The following is a 24897-nucleotide window of genomic DNA, read 5'->3' on the forward strand; positions in this document are numbered from 1 at the left end:
TCATCTTGCCTTGGATTTGGGCCAAGAAACCCTGGCAACAAATAATAGATCTTTTTACCCCCATTAGAAGTGAAGAAATGTATTTAGAAACTTGCCAAGACATTGCATACTCTGCTTATATGTGCTTTTTGTGTCACAGGACATATTAAAGTAAGATCTTTGCTTTTAGTCAAAATAAGTATACCTCATATCTTTGCCTTTAAATATTTTTAGTAATGATCCATTAAATACAATTATACAATTTTCTTTTTTTTTCTGTCGCCTGGGCTGGAGTGCAGTGGTGCAGTTTTGGCTCACTGCTACCTCCATCTCCCGGGTTCAAGCAGTCCTCCCCCTCAGTCTCCCAAGTAGCTGGGATTACAGGTGCGTGCCACCACGCCCAGCTAATTTTTGTATTTTTAGTACAGGTGGGGTTTCGCCATGTTGGCCTGGCCGGTCTTGAACTCCTGACCTCAGGCGATCTGCCTGCCTTGGCCTCTGGAAGTGCTGGGATTACAGGCTGAGCCACCATGCCCGGCCCTGACATTTCTTTAGTCTGCCTCCAGAGGTTTGACCAAACTCTTAATTTATTCAGGTAATCTATTAAGAATTCCTCCAGAGTAATGCTTAAGTTTTCTTCATTTTCTTTTGTTTAACAATAAAGGTAAAATCCTTTCACAGTTACTTTAAATCCTTAATGAAGTACTTTTTAATGCTTACTTTATATCCCTGATTTTTAAAAAAGTAACATTACTGTCATGTCTGTAGTGATGTTTATAAACTTTTGAAAGCCTTTTCAATTTAGATCAAATAACTTTTATCATTATATATTTTATTTGAATATGGTTTGCTTATAAGCTTTTTTGAAAAATATTTTAAAAATAAAACGAATGTCTAAATATATCTAGAGATATAACCATGTGAGCATGTATAAAAATATATACGTGTGCGTGTATAAGTGTGTTTGTAATTTAAATGAAAGTTTGTAAATGTGTCCTTAAGGTCTCTATTTAAATTTCCTTTTTCTGAGATCTTTGTTCTCTCTGACCTACTTTTTCTTCATCCTTAAGGAGTGGTCTTTATCTTTATAGACATGACACATGCTTGTGATATTTCCATATAGTATTAAGATGCCAGTGCTATTAGTATTGTCTTAGGTATTACACAGAATGGGCTAAATGGAACAGTGTCTGATTTTTGGAACATAAATTAAGAAACTAATAGAAAAAATATATTAGGGAATGTAGATATAAATTTGTTACTTTAAAGCTACTTTAAAGACATGATATAACAGAGCACACTTTAAAAATGCAACAAATTGCATCATACAAGAAGTTCCCTTAAGCTCACCAATGGTCCCTGCCACTCACTGTCTTTCCTATTGGTGCAGAAACACCCATGCCATAAAGAATTAATCACTTGTCACTCTCTGCCATTTCTTCTTCTTAACTGAACCCCTAACATAGGCCTTATGTGTAGTTATGTTTTTCTCTGTCTCTCGTGTGTGTGTGTGTGTGTGTGTGATATATAAGAATCTTATAATTGCACAGTCTGTGATACATCATATCTTTATAACTTATCAATCATCCACTATCTATGTTTCTTTTGTACTCTGAAGTCACTATATAAATATGCCCCATATGCTTCAGATCTCTTCATTCCACATCAATAGACCAAATTCTCTTTTACAACTTACACTGGATATTCATCATAAAGGCTGTTTTCAGAGACATCTTAGGCATGAGTTAGCCTTACATTTATTAACAAAGTGACAGCCTGAAAAATTTCTTTACAATTATCAAAGTTATATTCTTCTTTAATGAACTCTAGAGAAATACATTATTGGTTTGCAATATTGACTTGGTTTGATTATTAAATGAAACATACCCTCCTTTCCCCTTTATTGATATATCTGTATACATGTACTTATTTCATATGTATGTGTATGTGTAAATATAATTAATCCATACTTTAATTTTTAATTTTAGTATGTAGAAAAAAACGAATTAAGATTTGCTTACTTTATTAGTAAAAATTGAGTTTTCAGAATATACGCTCTATCTCTTGTCATAGATGTTTTATTTTCTTACTCTTCTATAATAGAGTTGAAAATACAGATTACAATGGAGTCATCTTATAGGGTATTTTCAGTGGGCAAAAATTTACTAAAAGTGGCAGAAAAGAACATCACACTTTTCATGATAAAGGAAGACAATAAAACATGAATGTGAAAAAGCTGAAGAGTTGTAACTTTTTCATTCCCTCTCTTTTCTTAGGGAAAAAAAAACGGGTAACCCAGGCACTTTTACTCTCTGAAGTATTTTTATTAAGTGGGAGCACTCTTGTTTATTTTTCTCAGTAATTAAGAAATATTTGGAGTTAAATGGGAGTATTCTGCTATATAATTTTTATGGGTACTATGGAACTGAGAAGGACTAAGAAAGGTACTATAGTAATTTTAATACTTAAACCTTAGGTACTTAGTATCGCAGTATCTTTAATTGTAGTGAAAAAGGAGATTGCCTTGAGTTCCTTGTCAGTAAAGATTTAGAATGATTCTGTAGTCACTGGGCCTATAGTGGCTGGGTTGGTGGGGTTTGGGGGAAGTTCAGCAAAATTGAGCGATGAGTAAATTTATGCCCCAGGTTTCCAGTGATTGAGAATGTGAAGGATGAAATTAGCTTTTTCTTTATGACTAATTGATTTTACACTTACTTGTTTTCTTAAAAGTATACTTTTGTTCATTTTAAATGCCAACTTAAAGATATGGATGCATAGGACTTCCTATTTCCTGTTGAAATTAATATCATTTGTTGAAATAGTCAAATGTCAAAATCACAGTATTTTAGGGATAACATTTACCTAAATATAAAAATAACTTAAAACAATTTTATATAGAAGAGGGTACACTTTGAATAGCTAAACTAATTTTCACTGCTTGTTTTTATTTGTTACGGTTATTTGAGCAGCAGGTTGGTCTGTGTCTTATTTGTTATAACAAATAAAATTTGAAATAGCTTAGCTAAAGAAAATATAAACACAGGTGACAACATTTCTTCTCCCTTTGCATATAGTGAGCCTTTTATCACTAAAATCTTTTAATGTGTTCATTTTAGTTGGGCATATTCCCAGATTTCTTTACCGTTCATTGTCCTTATTTCCCCTCTGAAAAAAATGAACAACCTGATGTAAATGAGAATTAAAGCATGTCTGTTGAACATCCTCACAAAAGTTCGTTAGTAGTGATATTAAGTTTTTTTCAAAAAAAAAAAAAAGGAAATATGGATAACTTTAAAATGTCTTTTAGCTGTTTCTCAGAGCAAGACTAGTTACGGACTATCTTTTTTTTATTATTATTATATTTTAAGTTGTAGTGTACATGTGCACAACGTGCAGGTTTGTTACACATGTGTACATGTGCCATGTTGGTGTGCTGCACCCATTAACTCATCATTTACATTAGGTATATCTCCTAATGCTATCCCTCCCCCCTCCCCCTACCCCACTACAGGCCAGGTTGTGTGATGTTCCCTATCCTGTGTCCAAGTGTTCTCATTGTTCAATTCCCACCTATGAGTGAGAACATGCGGTGTTTGGTTTTCTGTCCTTGTGATAGTTTGCTGAGAATGATGGTTTCCAGCTTCATCCATGTCCCTACAAAGGACATGAACTCATCATTTTTTATGGCTACATAGTATTCCATGGTGTATATGTGCCACATTTTCTTAATCCAGTCTATCATTGATGGACATTTGGGTTGGTTCCAAGTCTTTGCTATTGTGAATAGTGCCACAATTAACATACGTGTGCATGTGTCTTCATAGCAGCATGATTTATAATCCTTTGGGTATATACCCAGTAATGGGATTGCTGGCTCAAATGGTATTTCTAGTTCTGGATCCCTGAGGAATCGCCACACTGACTTCCACAATGGTTGAACTAGTTTACAGTCCCACCAACAGTGTAAAAGTATTCCTATTCCTCCACATCCTCTCCAGCACCTGTTGTTTCCTGACTTTTTAATGATCGCCATTCTAACTGGCGTGAGATGGTATCTCATTGTGGTTTTGATTTGTGTTTCTCTGATGGCCAGTGATGGTGAGCATTTTTTCACATGTCTGTTGGCTGCATAAATGTCTTCTTTTGTGAAGTTTCTGTTCATATCCTTTGCCCACTTTTTTATGGGGTTTGATTTTTTCTTGTAAATTTGTTTAGTTCTTTGTAGATTCTGGATATTAGCCCTTTGTCAGATGGATAGATTGCAAAAATTTTCTCCCGTTCTGTAGGTTGCCTGTTCACTCCGATGGTAGTTTCTTTTGCTGTGCAGAAGCTCTTTAGTTTAATTAGATCCCATTTGTTTAATTAGATCCCATTTGTCAATTTTTGCTTTTGTTGCCATTGCTTTTGGTGTTTTAGTCATGAAGTCCTTGCCCATGCCTATGTCCTGAATGGTATTGCCTAGGTTTTCTTCTAGGGTTTTTATAGTTTTAGGTCTAACATTTAAGTCTTTAATCCATCTCCAATTAATTTTTGTATAAGGTTTAAGGAAGGGATCCAGTTTCAGTTTTCTACATATGGTTAGCCAGTTTTCCCAGTACCATCTGTTAAATAGGGAATCCTTTCCCCATTTCTTGTTTTTGTCAGGTTTGTCAAAGATTAGATGGTTGTAGATGTGTGGTATTATTTCTGAGGGCACATCAGAGTCATCTGGAAGTCCTAGAACACAGGGTTTGAAGAAACCCAGGATAGAATGGGGTTGAAGATGACCTGCTCCCACATTGGTTTAAATACTCTACTCTTATAATTTATATGATTTTATCATTCCTACCCCTAAGGAACCTGAGTACTGAAATATATTGAAATAACTACTCAGGGTTCCACAGGAGCTCTCGAAATTTAGCAGTGGGTGGAAGGCGGGAATCTGACTTAGAAGTGAAACTGCTGCTAGTAACCCATCTATAAAAATAACCCAAGTTAGGAAATAGTTTGTACATGTGATTATGAAAACTATAATCTGGCCAGTTGTGACCTTTGTGAAGAAAGTTACGTAAAGAGAAGGGATTAGTAAGAGCTGTAGCATTGTGGTCAGAAAACTCCAGAACCAGTAACTTGGATTTACAATCTGGCTTCACCACTCATTCGCTGTGTGACCCTGGCTGTGTGGTCTTTTAACATGGAATCTTCATTTGTAAAATGGAGGTAATATGGTTGTGTGAAGATGAAATGATGTAAAACCTATAAAGTGCTTAGAATAATACACAACCCATAAATACAATTCTTATATTTTTGTAGGAAGTTTTTATCCACACTATCCAGGAGGTAAGGAAAATTAAACCTGTTACACACGTGAGGCAGAGACAGTACACTTGAGTACACTTGATGTTTCCCTTTCCTTTAGATGACTGTCTTTAAGTTGGTTTGCCTTTTCCATCCCCTACGGTTCCATACTCAGCAGCAACCTTCTTTTTACTAGTTCATTATTAGAGTGAAAAAACAACAGTAATGATATCATTAGTTAAAATGGAAGGCTCCCTTTGTTCCAGGCAGTGTTCGAAACTCTTCATTTATGATCTCATTGAATCCTCACAATAATGTAAGAGTGCTGCCTCCACATACTAAAGAAATCAGGACATAGAGAGATAAAGTAACTTTCTCACAGTCACAAGCTAACGCCTGGTGGAGCCATTGGCAGGTTTTTCTTGTATGTGCAGATGCATGCGCACGCACAGGTCTATTTGGGGAAGCTGCATGAAACACCTTCCTTTGTACATAGGTTAAAGGATGGACAATTCCTTTTGTTTTCAGTATGTCCTGTGGATTATAATTCTAATCAGAAAGTCCGCGAACAGTTTATTCCTCCCTCAACATTTAGAAGTGATTTTCTTTCAAGTAAGTTTCAAAGGGCTTTCCTAAGTGCCATGTCATAACTGCTACCATCCCTGACATAAAATGTAGAGTAACTTTACCTTGATCTCAATGGAAATAAAAGCAGTATATTTTATTGTTCCTCAGTCTTAGCCAGAATTGCAAGAATACAATTTTGTTTTGAAGAACTACTCTTTAACTCTTTATATCCACATTTTATTTTCTTTTTCTTTCTTTTTTTTTTTTTTTTTTTTGAGACAGGGTCGTACTCTCACCCAGGCTGGAGTGCAGTGGTGTGATCTCAGCTCACTGCAACCTCCACCTCCTGGGTTCCTGTGATTCTTCCACCTCAGCCTCCCGAGTAGCTGGGACTACAGGTGCGTGTCACCACACCCAGCTAATTTTTGTGGATTTTTTTGGTAGAGATGGGGTTTCACCATGTTGGCCAGGCTGCTCTCTTAACCCCTGAGCTCAAGTAATCTGCCCGCCTCGGCCTCCCAAAGTGCTGGGATTACAGGTGTGAGCCACTGTGCCCGGCCTACATGCACATTTTCTCTTGTTAATTTAACCTTTTAGGAGCAGGTCACCATGCTTATCTGAAATTTCCCATCCATATGGTTCGCCAGAGGTCTTTCGTGTTATCCTTTTTTTAGACTTGGATTTAGAATATAATCCTGCTTTGACTTACTATTTGGGTGATATGATTGCTCTCTTAATTTGTTTCTAGTTAGATAAGTAACTTATAGGGAGCTAATTTTAGTATATAGCCGGATGAAGGAGTTTTCTCAGCCAGACTGACTTAGCAACATTGTCTTAGCCATTTAAAATACATATAAATAAATAATAATTAGGTTTGTCTTTATTACGGTTTTGACTGTGAAATAATAATTAGACCTTTTAGAAAGCTGTATTAAGATATATTTTAACCTGGCCACAACGGAGCACCCTGAAATCCACTGATTATGGATTCTTCTTTCTTGGCACTGCTAGTGGCACTGTATTCGGTCTCTACTCTCTGAAAAGAGTGTATGTCTGATCATGATGGCTGTGGTGTTAGAGTAGGTAGGACAAGAGCACTTCCCTGAAGGAGTTCGTGTCAAGTGCTGGCTTTATTAGTCACAGGTGTATATATTACTCCTTTCTCTGTATTGTTCCCTCCTTTAAGTGTCATCCAAAGCTGCTATGGAAAAAGATATTGTTGTCAAGTTTGTTTATGATAAAGTTAATGAGTGACTTTGAATTGTGAACCCTGAGCCTGAGAACAAACTGGATCTATATTGAAGCGTCATACATAGTGTAGCAAAACTTATTAACAATACTCATTGTATATTATCTTCAAGCATTTTAATAAGCATATTTAAAACAAAATCTTGATTTTTTCAACTGTGGACCTCTACAGAGCAATAGGAAAGAACTATTCCAACTAGGTTTTTTGTGTAGTAAAACAATAAAGTACCTTATTTACCAAGGACCTTGATTTGAGTTCTTGTTCTGATGTTAGCTAGCTGTACAATGCTTAGACAAGTAATTTAACTACTTCTTTTTTTTTTTTTTTTTTTTCCTGAGACGGTGTCTCGCTCTGTCTCCAGGCTAGAGTGCAGTGGCTCCATCTCAGCTCACTGCAACCTCTACCTCCGCCTCCCGGGTTCAAGCGATTCTCCTGCCTCAGTCTCCCGAGTAGCTGGGACTACAGGCACGCACTACCACGTGCAGCTAATTTTTGTATTTTTAGTAGAGATGGGGTTTCACCATGTTGGCCAAGATGATCTCGCTCTTTTGACTTCATGATCCGCCCGCCTTGGCCTCCCAAAATGCTGGGATTACAGGTGTGAGCCACCGCGCCTGGCCATCATTTAACTTCTTAAAGTTACTGATTTCTCCCTTCAAAATGGAGATCATGATTGTAATACTGGTCTTACCTCATAATATTGTTTTGAAAATTATTGGCTGGGCATGGTGGCTCATGCCTGTAGTCCCAGCACTTTGGGAGGCTGAGGCAGGTGGATCACCTGAAGATCAGGAGTTCAAGACCAGCCTGGCCAACATGGTGAAACCCCTTCTCTACTTAAAATATTAAAAATTAGCCAGGTGTGATGGTGGGTACCTGTAACCCCAGCTACTCGGGAGGCTGAGGCAGGAGAATCGCTTGAACCCAGGAGGCGGAGGTTGCAATGAGCTGAGATCATGCCATTGCACTCTAGCCTGGGCAACAAGAGTGAAACTTGATTTCAAAAAAAAGAAAAAAGAAAAGGAAAAGGAAAATTGTTAATAGTTACAGTAATAATTAAAATTATTTTACTAAGTGCTCTGTGTGTGTTTGTGTGTGTGATTTTCTTTAGTCATCTTACAATATTAGGAGCAAAATGGGGTTCTGCTCCTCATTCTATAGATGAAAACCTGAGGTTTAAATGAGAAAACTGGAGTTCATGTCATCAGAATCTTTTTGCAAACTGTAAAGCTTATGTGAATGCCAGTTATTGTTGTTAGATTGTAATGCTCGAGTCATTCCTATGTGGGTTGGAACCCAACTCTTCTCTGTAGCTGTGTGACAGTAGGCAGATTGCTTCAATGTTCAGAACCATTTTTCCTGATGTGTCAAATACTGTTAATGATGCATACTTCATAGGTTTTTGCAGGAATTACATATCTGGCACATGGCCTGACACACGGTGGCATCCATGAATTTGACTCCTGCTTTTTCAGCTGGGATATTTTCATTTTCTTGATTTTTAAATAGAATGTTGATGGTGATTCAGAGATTTATTTTTCTTTATTTGATTTTAACTTCATAGAACATGATTTTCTGTTGGACATCTTAGCTTAATTACGATTTAAGATCCTTTATTAACTACTCTTTACACATTGGTACTGGTTTGCAAAATAGCTCATAAAAGATCATAATTGATATGAAAAATTTCTATTATTTTTTCCCTAAGTACTTCAGTTTTTTCCCACTTATTAAGTGATTTTGTGCAAGTCGAGCTGCTTAGTAAGACCTGTCTTTGTAGTCATTTCGTGTGTGTGTGTTTGCAAGGAGGTATTTTTAGATAGTTTAGCTGAACAGCAATCTGACGTCTTTAGAGGAGACATCAGTTCATTATGTGGATACAAATTCTATGCTTTCGGCTTTTATACACCAAGTCTTAATTTAAATCTGTTTTTCTTGCCTTTTCTAACGAAAGAGACTACATCATGGTATGTATTCTATTTCTTCCTAAGGCTTGCCTTTCTGGTTAACCTTTGCTTAAGAAATGATCAAGGTAGAAATGTCTTTATTTGCTCACAACTTAATATAGATTATAGAAGCATGGGAGTTGGGGCTGTATTTAAATATGCCATTATACATTATGCTATACAGTGTTTTTCTATTGCAATGTGATTCAAGGATTTAAAATAGTCATTATGGGGCTCATAAATGCTGCGTTCTTTTAAGAAGAAGAATGTAAAGGCCAGGATGTGGGAGTTCTATACTTCTTATAACTGCACATACTGCTGTATCTGTTAAAAAAATGCCTTTTTCTTTGTGAAAGATAATTTAATGTTGAGTATGTAAGAGGAGCATGGTTATTTGCTTTCTTACTGCTCTAAATACGGTGTTTATAGGAAGTTATAATATCTTCTTTTATCTGGTTCTCCTCACCCTTTTCAAAATACTGGGAAAACAAGCTCTTAAGGCTTAAGCAAATTCATATTAGTTGTTTGTGACCCTGATCTCAAAAGAGATAATACCTTTGGTTAATGATATACATAGTACCTTTGGTTAATGATAAACATCGAATTTTTTTTTCTAATTTTACTACAGCTAATGTTGAGAAACTATGCATATAGAACTTTGAAAGATTTTTTAAAAATAATTTTCCAATGTGTTCTTTATTTCTTTTCCAAAATTTAAGTTATATCTACTACATGTCGAAATGTCAAAGCTTGAGTTAAAACTTTTGTTATTGGTTCAGATGTGTTATCTGCATGGTGTGAAGCATCCAGGATTTAAAGCATGGTTTTTAGTTTTCAGTTTAGTTATTTGATAATGTGTGAATTCACTGGAATTTTAGAGATATTTTAATTATTACAATGGAATTTCTCATATTTTATCTTATATCCTAAACATGAATCATTATCAGAGAGAAATGAATTATCTAATGCCAAAGAAAGATGCATCTTAGAGTGTCAGGTTAATAATGGGCATCTGTATGAAGATGTGGATATCTTTTATTCTTCAAGAAGAAAGCAAATAAGTTTTTTAATATATTGAAGGATCAAACAAGATATATTTATAGTATGAAAAACAGAAAGAGGAAATCCTAAAGCCAGGACATTTTTTTAAAAAAACCCTTTCTTGTTCTTAAAAATTAGTGGTGTTATGTAACCATTTAAGTATTTAGCTGAAGCCTGATATTAAGTGACTCAGATTCCTAGCTTCTTAATGATGCGTCTTTACAGTGAAATTCAAGCAGTTGCCAGATTCTTAAGCCATGAGTTCATTCTCCACCCCCCTCCCCAAATTTGCATGCAGTAAAAACTGAGAATCTGTGCCAAAAGAGGTGTTAGCACTGAAATTCTTACATGCTAAATGTAACATTTGATTTTAGGCTGTTTCACAGTGAAATTGTATTTTAATTTAAGAAAAATGACCAATGTCAGGCTGAAGTTTCTTTATTGAAAAGTAATATAAAAGCTCTGAAATCTGTCTTCATTGGCTCCTTTTAACTTCCCATCACACCCCACCAGAATAACAGTTGTTTTTTTAGTTTTCCCCAATCAATGGAGAAAAGCACCTACCTTCGCCTAACGTAGTAACACAGTAATGTACTAACTCTATCAACTCTACTCTCGTGTAAGCCAAGTATTTTCTTGCCTCAGCCTTGATTTGGAGGGAGAAGCTTATGTAAGCCTTTTCTTGTACACATAACTCCAGGGAATCCTTCAGGAATTGTGAAATTGAGCACCTTAAGAATTTTTCCTAAGGGATCATGGAGAAGTCAGGTTGGAAATATTAAGAATATAGTTAATGCCTACCTCCCACCGCCATGGAGACACACACACACACACACACACACACACACACACACACACACACGAATTGTAAATGAAACAGTGCCCTGGTGGGGGATATGCAGTGCCTGACTCCTCTGGATTTCATTCCAATAGACACTTTATCCCTTTTTTCCTGAATTAAGGTGATAAATCTTCATTTTTGGTTCAGTTCACTTCAAAATATCTCATAGATTTGAACCATCATTAACTGGAATATATGAAATATATAAAATTCTTGAAAATTGTTTAAAGACATCTTTCTTTAACTTACTCTTCTACCTGGGTGCGGTGGCTTCACGCCTGTAATCCCAACCCTTTGGGAGGCCAAGGCGGGAGATCACTTGAGCCCAAGAGTTGGAGACCAGCCTGGGCAACATAGGGAGACTTTGTCTCCACAAAAAAACTGAAAAATTAGCAGGGCGTGGTGGAGCATGCCTGTGGTTCCAGCTACTTGAGAGACTGAAGTAGGAGGATCACTTGAGCCCAGGAGGTTGAGACTGCAATGAGCCATGTTCCATTCTGGGTGACAGAGGGAGACCCTGTCTCAAAAAAAGAAAAGAAAAGAAACATACTCTTCTTGTGTTGACTGGAGATTTTTTCCACCTCTATTACTTTTCTTTTTTTATGTTCCAGTTTTCCATAGTTGGTAGAATACATTAGAATAAGCCCTATTTAGTCATATATGAAGGTATGTATATATCTAGTTTACATGAAGCTATCTAGTTTATAAGCACCAGAGAATCACAGATATCAGATGTTGGCCTTCAAGTGAAGAGGACACATAACAAATATCAAAGTTTATGTCTGATTTATTTGGTGTGTTTTGTTATTGATGTCTTGGTTACTATTTTTTTTTATTGATTTTAATCTGAGTTCTATGAATTACAGTCTAAAGGGAGGATTCCATCTCAGGAGGTTTGCTAATCCTGTTGATAAAATTGAAAGCATTAAAGAACAGAATTTATTTACAAAGCTACATTAATTCAAATGACAAATTCAAATGACCAAGTTCATATTTCACTTGAACTTTTATTAGGTTTCTATGTTTGGAGGAAGCACTAGGTGTTTCTCAAGTTCCTTAAGAGATTTATAGGCAAAAGTGTAGACGTTTAAGCAAACTTAACTTTAAAATATAAATGAATTCCTATATTACATTCCTGTGGGGTTACATGTATGTAACTATTTTAAGTAAGGCTTAGCTCAAAAGGAAGAGAAATCTTGAGACCTTTTATCTAGTTACCCCATCTGTTTATTGATTTCAAGAATCACTGTTTCATCACAGTATGGATCAGAATATTCCCTCCCTCATCATCATTGTCATCTTGATCATCATTGTTGTACTTGTATGTGTTAACTTGTAAGCACTCAAAGAGCAAGTGAAAAGTTTTGCAAAGTTTTGCCCACAAAATGAGACATCAATTGGTTGATTTTAATTTTAAAAATTAAGACTCTATATTTAATTGCCCACTGGATATTTTGATGTGGATGTTGTCACAGATTTGACATGGCTAAAATACAACTCTTAACACTTAACTGTTCCCCCCAACCACCACCACTACCACCACCACCACCAAATATTAACCCAAACCAACCAACCAACCATGCAGTCAACAAACTATTAGAGTCCCTAGTTTTCCTCATCTCAAATCATTGGGGTTGCCATCTATGCACATATTGAAACCCCAAACCTATGAATTATCTTTGGTTCCTCAGGTTGCTCAAACCTCTGTATCCTTCAGCAAGTCTTATTTCTTCTACCTGCCTCACCATGAATTGATGTTCTTCCCTCCATCTCCATTATTACCACCCTGGTCCAAGCTACCATCATCTCACTTGTACCGTTCCTAATGTTGTACTGTTCCAAATACCTGATAGTACTTGTACTATTCCTAGTGTTCCCCTTATTTCTCATCTGCCCTTCTTCTGCATGCTATTCTTCACATTTATAAAATATAAATCAGACTTATAAAATATAGATCAAACTGTTATTTCTGTGATTTTAAAACTCCTCAGTAGCTCTCTATTGCACTTGGACTAGAATCTACACTCCCTGGAGAACTATGCATGAACTAGCCCCACTTGTTCTTCTTACCTCTCATTGGACTTTTCTCCATCTTACCCACTCTGCTTCCATTGCTTTGATCCTCCCTTTGTACATTTAACAGACCAAGCCATGGAGCCTTTTCCGTAGTTGTTTCTTTTGCTCAGAATTTTATCTGTGATGCTTACCTGGCTGGCTTCATGACTCTCAGATCTCAGCTATAGGAGGTTTTCCTCGGGCATTTCTGTTACACCATATTATTCTAATTCTCTGCCAAACATTGATTATTATATTTTGGGTTTTTGTTTGTTGTTGTTCATGTTATTACTGCTTGATTATTACGTTTTTCCCCACTGGAATGCAAGCTTCATGAGAGTACGTACCTCATCTATTCAGTTCATCACTCTGTCTGTAATGTCTAGGATGTGTTTAACATAAAAAAGCCATTTGATAAGTAATTATGGAATGTGTAAGAGGAAAATTAATAAGAAGTACAAAAATGCAGGTATAGGCAACATGTCAGTAAGCTTAGAATTAGTAGATAATTGTTTCATCTTGAGAGGATTTTTTTTTTCTCTTTTGACTAGATTAAACTTAGATAAAGTCAAATTTGGGTATAAAGACTGGAGGCAATAAGTAGCCAGTAAACATCAATCACTGAATATCCACATTAGCAATCTTAATGATAAGTTAAGATTAACACTGTTAACTATTACAATTGTTATGTCATGTGATTCTTTAATATTTAACATTTTAATAAAATATGGAAATAAATATTGTTTACCTAAGCAGCAAAAAAATTTTGATATAAGCTTCTTAGGAATTTTAGATGATACGGAATTTTAGAAATACAGACATTCTATTTAGGAAGAATATTAATATGGATTATTTTGAAGATCAAACTGTCTTTGAAGGCCTTCAGTATAATTCAGTGCCAAAAATCACGTAAAGCTACTTGGATGTCTCCTTGAGTGATAGGACTTGACTATAAAGCATTATGAAAGTTATATGCTTCTCTAAGAGCAATTATATTTAATGTATGTATATCGTGGAATTGAAGTAAAAATGTTAATTTTTGTTTACATGCATAATAAATTGTTAATAAAGAATTCCAAGTTACTTTTCCCTCTTAGGATTTATGGGGGTTTGTGGAATACTTGTCTTTAAAATTAATGATAGTTTACATTGTAGAAAATTTGGAAACTACTCAAATTAATATTTTTCTGTGATATAAAAGCAAAATCTAAATTCTACTTTAAGCAGTGGCATAGCTAATTCACCTCTCTTGATGTCAGTTCCTACAGCTGTGAAATGAGAAGATTATACTAAATGAATCCTCAAGCTCTTCCAGGTCTATGATTGTGCTTTATACAAAAACTTGTATTTGCATAATGCTTTATATTACCAGAATTCTTTCACATCTGTTTTCTATTTGTTCTCACAACTGTCTTGTTAGGTAGGCAGTACGGACCTTGTTATGTCTGTTCCACACTTGTGAGTAAACTGAACTACTAAGAATTTAAAATTATTTTCTTGAGTTAAACAGCCATCTTGGAACTAGCCATGTATTCTCTCTATAATTTCATATCATAATCTTTGACCTCCTGATGCTAATTCCTGGTGATGTTAAGTACTTAGTCAAAGTAAGTATCCATATTTCATAAATTACCACTGCAGTAACTTGAGAATTTTAAAAATCTGACCTTGGAAATTTGGTTATCCACTCACATAATCTGTAGGAAGCCAGTACTAAAGTATTGTAGCGATTTGTGATATATACCTAATCACCTTTATGGTGCTTCAAGCATATCAAATTTTTACTTTTTTAAAAAGTTGAATAGCTGAATATAGAGGCTCCTCTAAAGTACCTTCAGGTTAGGTTTTGAAAGGCCATTTTTAAGTTTGTTGTCCAGATGGTATACCTCACTCCATTCTAACTTGTCTTCCTACTTCCATTCTAACCCCTTACAAGCCATTTTCCCCACCCCCTGCCAGGATGATCTTATAAAACAAAACTGGGTCTTGTTAACTTCCTGTTTAAAAAACCCAGTGACTTCTCATTGCACTTACAGAGCCTACTTTTTGGTAGGCTTAGTCCCTACTGCCTGACCCCATTTGTACCACTCAGCCTTTCTCACGCCTTACCTTCCAGTGCATGAACTCCTCAGAACCGTCAGATTCTGAGTGCATGTTTTCTCCCTCAACATTCTCACTCTTTACCTTCCAGTCACCTTGAAATTGTTTCTCGACCATTCCTAGGTTTATCCCACCTGAAGGTCTTTACTCTGGATATTCCTTCCGTCTGTAAAGCTTTCCTTCCACATCTTTGGCTGGATCCTTTGTATTTATTCACCTCTCACTTCAGATGTAATTTTCTCAGAGCAGCCTTCTCAGATCACCCAGTCTTAAATAGTATCCTCTCCATTCCCAGCCATCACCATCTATTACATGCTCTTCTTTTGGTATTGTCTCTACAGTACTTACTGATAGCTGAAATCTTTCTTTAAAATTTTTTTGTTGTTACATATTCCTCCTTTCCCCTTCTCCCCTCAAGCCCCTCCTCTCTTTAAGGGTGTAAGTTTTCAGGGAGCAGGGATTTTGCTAATCCTAGTCATTGCCATATCACTAGTTCCTATAACAGTGACTGGCTTGTTACAGGATGTCAGTAAATACTTGTTGGATAATTAAGTAGATGAATGAATCTTATGGTTCTGAGTAACTTTATATACTCTTCATCTGGCAGGCTTCTTGTTGAGATCTATGATAGGAAGTTAAAAATATGTTGAGTTCAGAAGTTTTGTCCTTAATTTTTTTGATGCTGGCTTCCAGGAAAGCTAAACTAAATTTATTGCATAACTACAGTTGCTGTTCATTGTGTTTTAGTTTTATTCTGGTGATGTTACCTATAATTGCTGATGGAAGGGGGTGACTATAGAGCTGGTAAGGAAAAGAACATTGGGATCAAACAGTACCTGTTCAATATCTCTCAGCCTCAATATCTTCTACTTTAAACTAGGGTTACCAGTTCAATGATTTGCTTATTAAATACTTACTATACCTTAGGTACTATGTGAGAAGCTAGGAAAAGAGTGATGAAAAAGACAGACACACCTAGAGAGGGCATTGGATTATTAAATCAGCAGCTACTGTAAAGGTATTTAAGTTCTGTGACAGGCAGCATTCTGGGTATCACAGGAACATCTTACAAGAATTTCTAACTTCAGGAGGAGGGTTCAGAGAATTAGCCAGGCCAGGGGTGAGAGTGTTCTTCCCGGAAGAGGGAACAATGAAGACCCAGGAGGAGATACAGAGTATCTCGCTGTATTTAAAATAACCAGAAATAGATTTATATATTTAGTACAGAGGCTGAGGGGAAGAGAAGTGAGTGTGAGAAGATCAAAAGAAGAAGACAGTGGGGTGCAGTGGTTAGGAATATAACTTTTTCCAAAGGGAAAGAGAAGCCACTAAAACATTTTAGGCAGGGGAGTGACAGGATCAGGTGTGTATTTTCCTATCGTGTTTTAAAAGTTTACTTCTGGCTGCAACATGAAGAAGAGGGTGTTACAAGAAGCAAGATAGGACAGTGGTAGTACAGTGGCATCACAGTGAAGTGGGTTCATATTTGTAAATCCCCTCTCAGAGTGCTGTCACACATAGTGGGAGCTTGGTCAATTTTATAAGTTCTGGGTTTTCCTAAGGTGAATTGAGGCTGTGTAACTTCAAGGTTATGGAAGTTAAACTTTTTGTATCTGAAGGCATTTTCAAAGTATTCCTGCTTTTGTGTATGTGCATGCATGTGCACTGACACCACAGATTTTATTTAACCAGTCAGTCATCAGGTTCTCTGAATGGATTTTAATGAATGCTACTCTGTTTCCCTGATTTCAACCTAGGATGATACATCAGTATGCATACACATACACACTTAACAGAAACATTTAGAGAAAGTAGCTGAAGTTGAGGAAAGTAAACCACAGCTTAATACAGCAATAGAATATTAAAAGTTTGTATTAATTTGGGAAGAATGTACTTTCTGAGAGAGTTACTCAACTGGTGATGTAAGTCAATCACGGCAGGTGACTGAGAAAGTCATGAAAAATGCTGGCGCATTGGCAGAAGTGAAGGGGTCTCTTTTAGGTAATGTGTGCTTGACGATGTCATAGTCATTCAGACTATTCATTTAATGGCATGTGTCTAAGGTTTACAAAAAAAAAAGATGAAGGAAAAGAGAAAAATCTATTAGACTTCTTGCAGTTTATGAGTATATATTCCTGCTGGCCCTAGGCAGTGAGTAACGCACCACAAATGTTCAGTCAATTCTTGTATAGTGCCCTCCCAACAGCCAAAGCAATGAGATTACCTGGCATGCCAGGGTTGACACATGAAGCCTTTGAAAAGAAATGTGAAATTAAATTCTTATCATCGAAGTCCTTGGAAATAAATCCTAACATGGATATCTTTGTCACAGAAGTAAAAGGAAAAATTGATAGACACATAACATGAATACCTAGTGTTTTTGTTAGCAACTTAAGAAGGGTAACATAATTATTTTTTGTCTTAAAGGTTATTGTCTAGCTCAGTTGTAATACCCGTCACTAGAAAAGGAGTACCTGTGGTGGTGGTTGTTGCATAAAATCTAGAAGCAAATTTTTAGAGGTAGGATCTGAGATGTCATTTAAAATCAAGGTAGTTTCCTGTGTGTGTGTGAATATATACATCTGTGTGTGTGAGGAATGGGTGGAGATTATTAATTATTTTTATCATTTTTTGAGACAAGGTCTCACTCTGCCATCCAGGCTGGAGTGCAGTGGTGCAATCACAGTTCACTCGACTTCCTAGGCTCAAGCGATCCTCCCACCTCAGCCTCCTTAGTAGCTGGGACTACAGACGTGTGTCATCACACCCGGCTAATTTTTGTATTTCTTGTAGAGACAGGGTTTTGCCATGTTGCCCAGGCTGGTCCCAAACCCCTGGACTCAAGCTATCCTCCCACCTCAACCTTCCAAAGTGCTGGGTTTACAGGCATGAGCCACCATGCCTGACCAGACAATTTGCTTATTAAATACTTACTGTACCTTAGGCAGTATTTGAGAAGCCACACAGTACATAAAGTTTCTCAGTTGATAAAGTTATATAACCAGCGTATCCATAAATGATAACTTAGAATAGATGGAGTTTCACAGTTTTGAGTCACTATCCATTGTATATATATCAAGACAAGCTTTAGTGCTGTTGTTTTTTTTTTATGTCCTCTTGATGTAAGTTGTAATGAATATCTTTTTCTGTTAAAGTTATGTGGAATTACTGTTAATGTTTTATTTTTCTTATCTCAGTAATTCATATTTATATTTAAAATTTTAGAAAATGTAGATAAGCAGAAACAAATTTTAATTGTCCATAATCCTACCGTGCAATTATAGCTATTGTTAACATTTTCTTTATACCCTTCCATAGTCTTTATTTTGTATATGTGTATAGAATTGGTTCACGTTAAAATGAGGAAAATCTTTTGTAAAACATTACCACCGTTGCTGATATTTAAAATGTGTTGAATTATTGACTCGTACATTTTGAGCTCCCAAAACCCTTCAGTGGCTTCCCATCTCATTCAGGGCAAAATCCAAACTCTTTACCATAGCTCCCCACATGATTTCACCCCTGAATATCTCTCTGCCCCAATCCCTCTCCTTGTCAGAGCTTGTACTGACCTAGCTATTCCTAAAACATGCGAACGCCACCCTACCTTGGGCTTTTGCTCTTAGTGTGCTTGTTGCTGAAATGCCTGCTACTCCCATATGCTTCTGCAGGGGTCAGGCCTTCATTCCATTCATATCTTGTACTCAGATGTTACCTGAGCAGGGAGACCTTTCACCCCCTATATCCTGGATACTTAATTAATTTTTAAATTACCACTATGTGATGTTCTTATTTTTTTGATGGGCTTCCCCCAACTTCCTACCCACTCCCCAACACAGACACACAAATACTAGGATATAAAGTCTATGGAGTCAGAGTTTTAAGTACATCCACCCTTCTTCCTAATGAAATAAGTTTACTTCTATTTTTTTAAAAGACTATAGCATAAATTTCAAGAGAAGTATTTATTCTCAAGTGGTCAGCCTATTCAATAAATTTTATGAGTCATCAAAATCAAACAATCAAGTAGGTGGCTTCTAGACCTAATTTTTCATGTAACCTATGAAGCAGCACTTTTAAAAACAAGTAATTTTCCGGAAACCTTATAGTTTCATCATAGAATATTTGTGTCTTGAAATTTGAGTAGATATTAGTGCTCTCCAAATTAGAGGGCACTGAACAACTCCATATATTTCGTTACTGTCTTTGGTTCATAAGATAATCTAATACTTTGTTGATTTTGTTCTCAAGTTACATACACAGCACAAGAATTTTTCATAATATATTTAATGATTATATTCCTTTGGCTTAGTGATAGGCTAGATTTATCTCAACTTTACACAAAGACAAATATGAAGTATACTCAGCAATGTATTATATATTAATATATGGAAAATGTTATGTACAAAATTTGTGTGCTTATATATTTTGTATACATGTCTATATATGTATTTTATGAAGATGGTATAATTAAAATTATTCCTTTGGTAAATAAGTGAGAGCATAAAAAAATGAAAACAATTTTCTCGTCTTAATATCACCATCTTAGGTCATCCCTTGCTGTCTAGTCACTGTTTATCACATCGGTTTCTTTTCATCTTTGCTGGATGCAGTACTTATCACAACTTGACAGTTTCTTGTTTATTATTTAATTATTTGTCCCCACCCACTAGTTGTAAGATGCATGACAGCATGGGCTTTATTTTACTCATTGCTGTGTTTAGCAAACTCGGAATAGTGTCTGGCCTACTGGTTTTCAATAAATGTCGTTTGACTAGTTAATTGAAGAGTAAATGAACTGTCGTGTTTATTTTATCCAAACTGCACACAGTCCCATGAAATAGGATGTTATCAGTGTCCTGCCTACTTCTTCATAAGGAATTTAGAATTTCACTGTGGAAGAATTTTCAGTTATAGGTCGTAAAAATGATCCTAGTATTTGTTTAGGATAATGCTAGCTATTGTACCAAACAAAACAAAATATAATGGTTCAAACACAGTAGACTTTTTTTTAAGTCTCCTTTTCATAAATCTGATGGTGTTCTTGATCAATGGACAAATTCCTTCTAGATAGTGGTTCAGGGTTGCAGGCCCTCTCCATTTTTTGGCTCAGTTGTCTTTAACCTTCAATGCAAAGCTTGCGTTTTCTTCCAACAGAGACTCTCTTTAATGGAAAGGGAAAGATCATGGAGGGTCTCATGTGTAAGGTTGTTATGAGTAAGATATAGAAGTGGCATAATCACTTCTAACTGTTCATACTCCAGTGGTTTGAACTCAATTGGCACTTACGTAACCGGAAGGGACGTTGGGAAATGTAATCTAGCGATGCACCCAGCAAGAGAGCACTGGTGAATAGCTAGCCAGTCTCAGCCACGCCTCAGCCACGCTACTGTATGTAGATCTAAGTTCATTTGCATTTAGGTGTAAGATAGCTTTATAACTTTTAAAGAGTTAATTAATTATGGGTTAATGTTTTTAATTCTGTGTAAGGTCTTCTTCCCAAACCCAACCTTTTTTGTTCACAAAGAAGGCAGCTTAGAATCCTCCATGGATCCCATAGGAATCTTTTTTCTTTGACTTTAAACACTCATTTCCCGAGCTCCATACGCCATTGAGCATTTCTTCAGTTGGGATAACTAAGTGCAGTCCCTTTGGAGCTCATCAAAGTTGTTGTCTAATTCGTTATAGAAGCCATCTTCTGATCGTACCAGCAGCTGCCTCCCTCTCCAGGGATTGCTGCTTCCATAGCACCGGTCCCACTAGGTTCTGGAAAACAAGAGGCTGAGAACTCAAGTTTTAGTAATTGTAGAATATTACCAGTATTTCTGTATTAATTAGTATTACAATCTAAATGGTATGATTGCATGATTTGCTTATAGTTCATAAACATAGATTTTGGAGCCTGTTACTGAGGGTTTTGGACAAGCCACTTGAGCTCTTTGAGCTTCCATTTCTTCCTTCCTTCCTTCCTTCTTTCCGTCCGTCCGTCCTTCCATCCTTTCCTCTCACTCTGTCACCCAGGCTGGAGTGCATTGGCATGGTCTTGGCCCAGTGCAAACTCTGCCTCCCAGGTTCAAGCTATTCTCGTGCCTCAGCCTCCCAAGTAGCTGGGAGGTGCATGCCACCACGCCTGGCTAATGTTTATATTTTTAGTAGAGACAGGGTTTCACCATGTTCGTCAGGCTGGTCTCAAACGCCTAACCTCAGGTGATCTACCTGCCTCGGCCTCCCAAAGTGCTGGGATTACTGGCGTGAGCCATCGCACCTGGCCCGAGCTTTCATTTCTTCAGCAATGAAGTGCAACATCTGGGCTCTTCATAGATATTAGAACAAAGAGACAAAGTATGAAATGTTCAGCGTATTGCCCGTTATACAATACAGGCCCTCTCGCCCCAAAGCTATCACAGTAATTATTATTAACATTAAGAGAAAATATACAGAGAAGTTTGGAATTTAAAATAGATTAAATACTACCCAGAGCATGACTTTTAAATCACCCAACTCAGTACCAACAGTTGGTGTGTTTTTCATTGAAAGTTCTTGGACTGAATGACCTAGAGAATTTTTTGGAATCTCCCAAAGGGATTTGTGCGTTTCAAATTAGTGGTCGTTGATGGTTGAAAATGAATTGAAAAGGAAAAGGAATTATATGCAGAGTGCATGCCTGTGTGTATGCATTTGTGTGTGTGTGTATGTATGTGTATTTGAAATGAGAATGGTCTGGCTGTCCCTTGAAATCCATCATAAAACTGTTTATTAACAGGCAACAGGACATTTCATTTGGCCATATATACCTTAATCAACTACCTCCGTGTTTCTATGGAAACTTGTATAAACAGTTCGATTGTACCATTTGAGGTCTCAGATAAACATTTTCAATGACACTTTCAATTGTTCTAATAATAATTCTACTATTGTTCTTGATGCCAGATGTCTCAGATATCTTCCTTAAAGTGATAGAATTAGTTGACTAGCATAAGAGAGAGAGAGAGTGTGTGTGAGTGTGTGTGTGTGCGCGCGCGTGTGTGTGTGCGCGCGCGCATGCACGTAATGTTTTTTCTGACCTTCAGATGTTGGGGAAATTATATATAAGACAAGGTTTTGTTTCCACCAAAATCAACTATCAGAAAATAAGTCACCTTAATCTTTTATATAATGAAGTTCTCTCTCAATTTAGTTTATTGTTTTTAAAGAAGGATGTATTTTTCCATAAGGAAAATTAATCAGAAATGACCCCAAGCGATCTTAGCTTGGAATGTTTATAATTCACATGATGGAATTGGTATAAGGGAGTTAAAGAAGTTTTACATAGATTTAATAACGAGTCCTGAATATATGATCTCAAAATTGCAATTACTGGATATTACCATAAACCTTGTAAAGATTAATTTATAAAGCAAAAAGTAAATGATTGTTGTTGTAAAGAACTTGCAAGAAAAATGAAAAATCAGCTTCCTGAATGTTATACAGCACTGTGTCATGTATAGACACATCACTACCTTAAACAAATTAGAAGGAATGTAAACTCAATTGGATGACTCAAAAAGTGAGTCAGCTTTGCAAATGTCAAAGTCATTGATGTTGGAGATGCAGATTAAAGTTTCATGAGTGAGAAATTATTTACAATTAATATTTTTCATGTGATTTTGAAATTTGTATTTCACTAGTAATTTGATCTAAATAGCCATTTGATTGTTTCATCAATATCCATGAGAATTTTCAGGTCAATTAGTAAATTAATAAATATATTTAAGTTTAATGCTTAAGTGTGTGCTCCCTAGCCATTCATCTGGGACTGGAATCTGTTTCCATCACCTTTTCGCTGTGTGATCTTGATGCAAATCACTTTTCTGCATCTGAGGTTTCCTCCTACATAAAATAGTCCTACTAATAGCTATTTTTTAAGAGTGTTGTAAAAATTAAGTAAGCTAATGTATGCAAGTACTTAGAGTAAGGCCTGTCACATAGTAACTGGTGTACAGGTGATCTAATTTTGTTATCTTTGGAAAAGTGGGGCAAAGCCTCACATTTTGAAATACATGGTACTTAGATCTTGCAGTTTCTCATCACACTGAAGTATTCCTCTCTTCCATTTTGAAGTGAAGTTCATGTAGGTTTCCTTTCTACTCAATGCTTTCTTTGAACGTTCAATGGAAAAACCCTCCTAAAAGTATTTGCTTTGAAACATTAGTCACCTTGTGACAGACAGCCAGTTTTCAACCAGTTCACTAATATTGATTATTTATTTTCCTCATCGGGGTCCCAAGTGTATTTAAATTGTCCCCATTTCATACACGTAAGAATTAATTCCTTTCTGCCTTGGGAGAGGGCTAGGGTACCATGTTTCAGTAGCTAATTCCACCACATAAAGATATATATTTGGACAGCAAGCCATGTGAAATACTCATTATATAAGCCACATCTTATCAAGCCCTCTCTGTTACAACTCTCTCTAAAACATTATCATAATATAGGAAGGTAGCAAGGAACGTTTGAAATGCATCCCTTCCCCCAACCCCCAAAAAAACACACAACACAGTGGTGTTTCTGTTCAGACTGTCCTCTGAGAGGCAGTGTGCTCCGTATGGCAGGAGCAAAGCTTTATGGTTTTACCATACTTAGTTTGTAGCATATGTCTGTGCCAAATGCATATTATTTTCGAGGCTTTTGCAGTCAAATATAATAAGGCAATACACATAAATGCACAAAACTACCCAAGTTGTTATCACTTTGAGAGAATTCTAAACTACAGAAATTTGAATATTTTATTATAAAAGAGAGTAATTGAACTATAAGCATATCATGAAAATGAAGTTATTTAGTTTGCAAAATTTATTATGGTATTCTAAGCAGTGAGTTCCTCTCCATATAAATACATGATTTATTTAAAAGGTAATATGTAGACTTTTGGGGAAATATGTAGTAAGTGAACTACCATAATGGTAGTTTTAGGTATGACAGTGTCAAAACAAGTTGTTTCTTTGGTTGGCTTCTTCGTTTCCACCGAATTTGAAAAATATCTGGCCTAAGGTGGTGGAGGATGTTGACTGGAAAAATGACAGAAGAAATGAGAAGGAATAGAGAGGCATATGTAAGGTAGATTATTTGGACCACAGTGATTATTTCATTTGATCACTCTATTATGTTATAGTCATTTCATAGAAGAAACTGAGGTACACAGGAGTTAACTAACTTGCCCAGGTTCACTTGACTTAGGAGGTAGTTGAACAGAAGATTAATCCATATATGACTAACATGAGGCTTCTGTCTTCTGAGCCTGGTAAGAAGCTGGAAGAATGTTAAGTAATTACAAATTGTTAATTTTGGCAGTTTTCTCCAGTAGATAAAAGCAAATAAATTTTTGCAGACCTATTCTTATAAAGCATAGTTACATCAACACCTTAAAAAGTCTACCTGTAGTTTAATCAGAAAAACATTAGGCCTTATCTTATCAGTTTATTAAGTTATTAACTCATGACACATTTAGAAAACTTTTGTTTCCTGACATTATATGTATTTATTAGCAAAATAAATAGTATATTTTACAAAAATCTTTCTCTTTGCTTTGTGGAATACTGATCTGATATATGAAGACTTCAAGGATGGGTGTTGTATCTAGGGTATATATAAAGGGGTTATGAAAGGAGCCAAAATTACTGTGGTGAATAATATTTAAAAGTCCAAATGTTTACTTTTTCTTGTGTTCTTACAGAGATAGGATTTAAAGAAATAAAAGTTGATCAGATTAGAAACTGGTCTTTAAAATGAGCTACTAAAAAATTTCCTGCCTCATCAAGCTGCATGTAGAAACAAGTCAGAGTGTCAGAACTAGTAGTACCTGA

The 24897-nt window shown here is 36.1% G+C and overlaps 1 protein-coding gene across 18 annotated transcripts in view; it reads left to right on the forward strand.

Annotated features, from left to right (window-relative positions):
* RAPGEF2 (Rap guanine nucleotide exchange factor 2) overlaps positions 1 to 24897 on the forward strand; it is a 257971-nt gene that overhangs the window by 171635 nt on the left and 61439 nt on the right. Inside the window, exon 1 of one of the 18 annotated variants that reach the window (XM_009448489.5) lies at positions 8971 to 9039. The exons of the other annotated variants lie outside the window; for them this stretch is intronic. Coding sequence (XP_009446764.1) covers positions 9037 to 9039 — 3 coding nt within the window. The 5' untranslated portion in view covers positions 8971 to 9036. Of the gene's footprint in view, positions 1 to 8970; positions 9040 to 24897 lie in introns of those variants that run through there. 18 annotated transcript variants of the gene reach the window in all.

The sequence above is a fragment of the Pan troglodytes genome, chromosome 3, assembly GCF_028858775.2.
Source record: "Pan troglodytes isolate AG18354 chromosome 3, NHGRI_mPanTro3-v2.0_pri, whole genome shotgun sequence".
NCBI lineage: Eukaryota > Metazoa > Chordata > Mammalia > Primates > Hominidae > Pan > Pan troglodytes.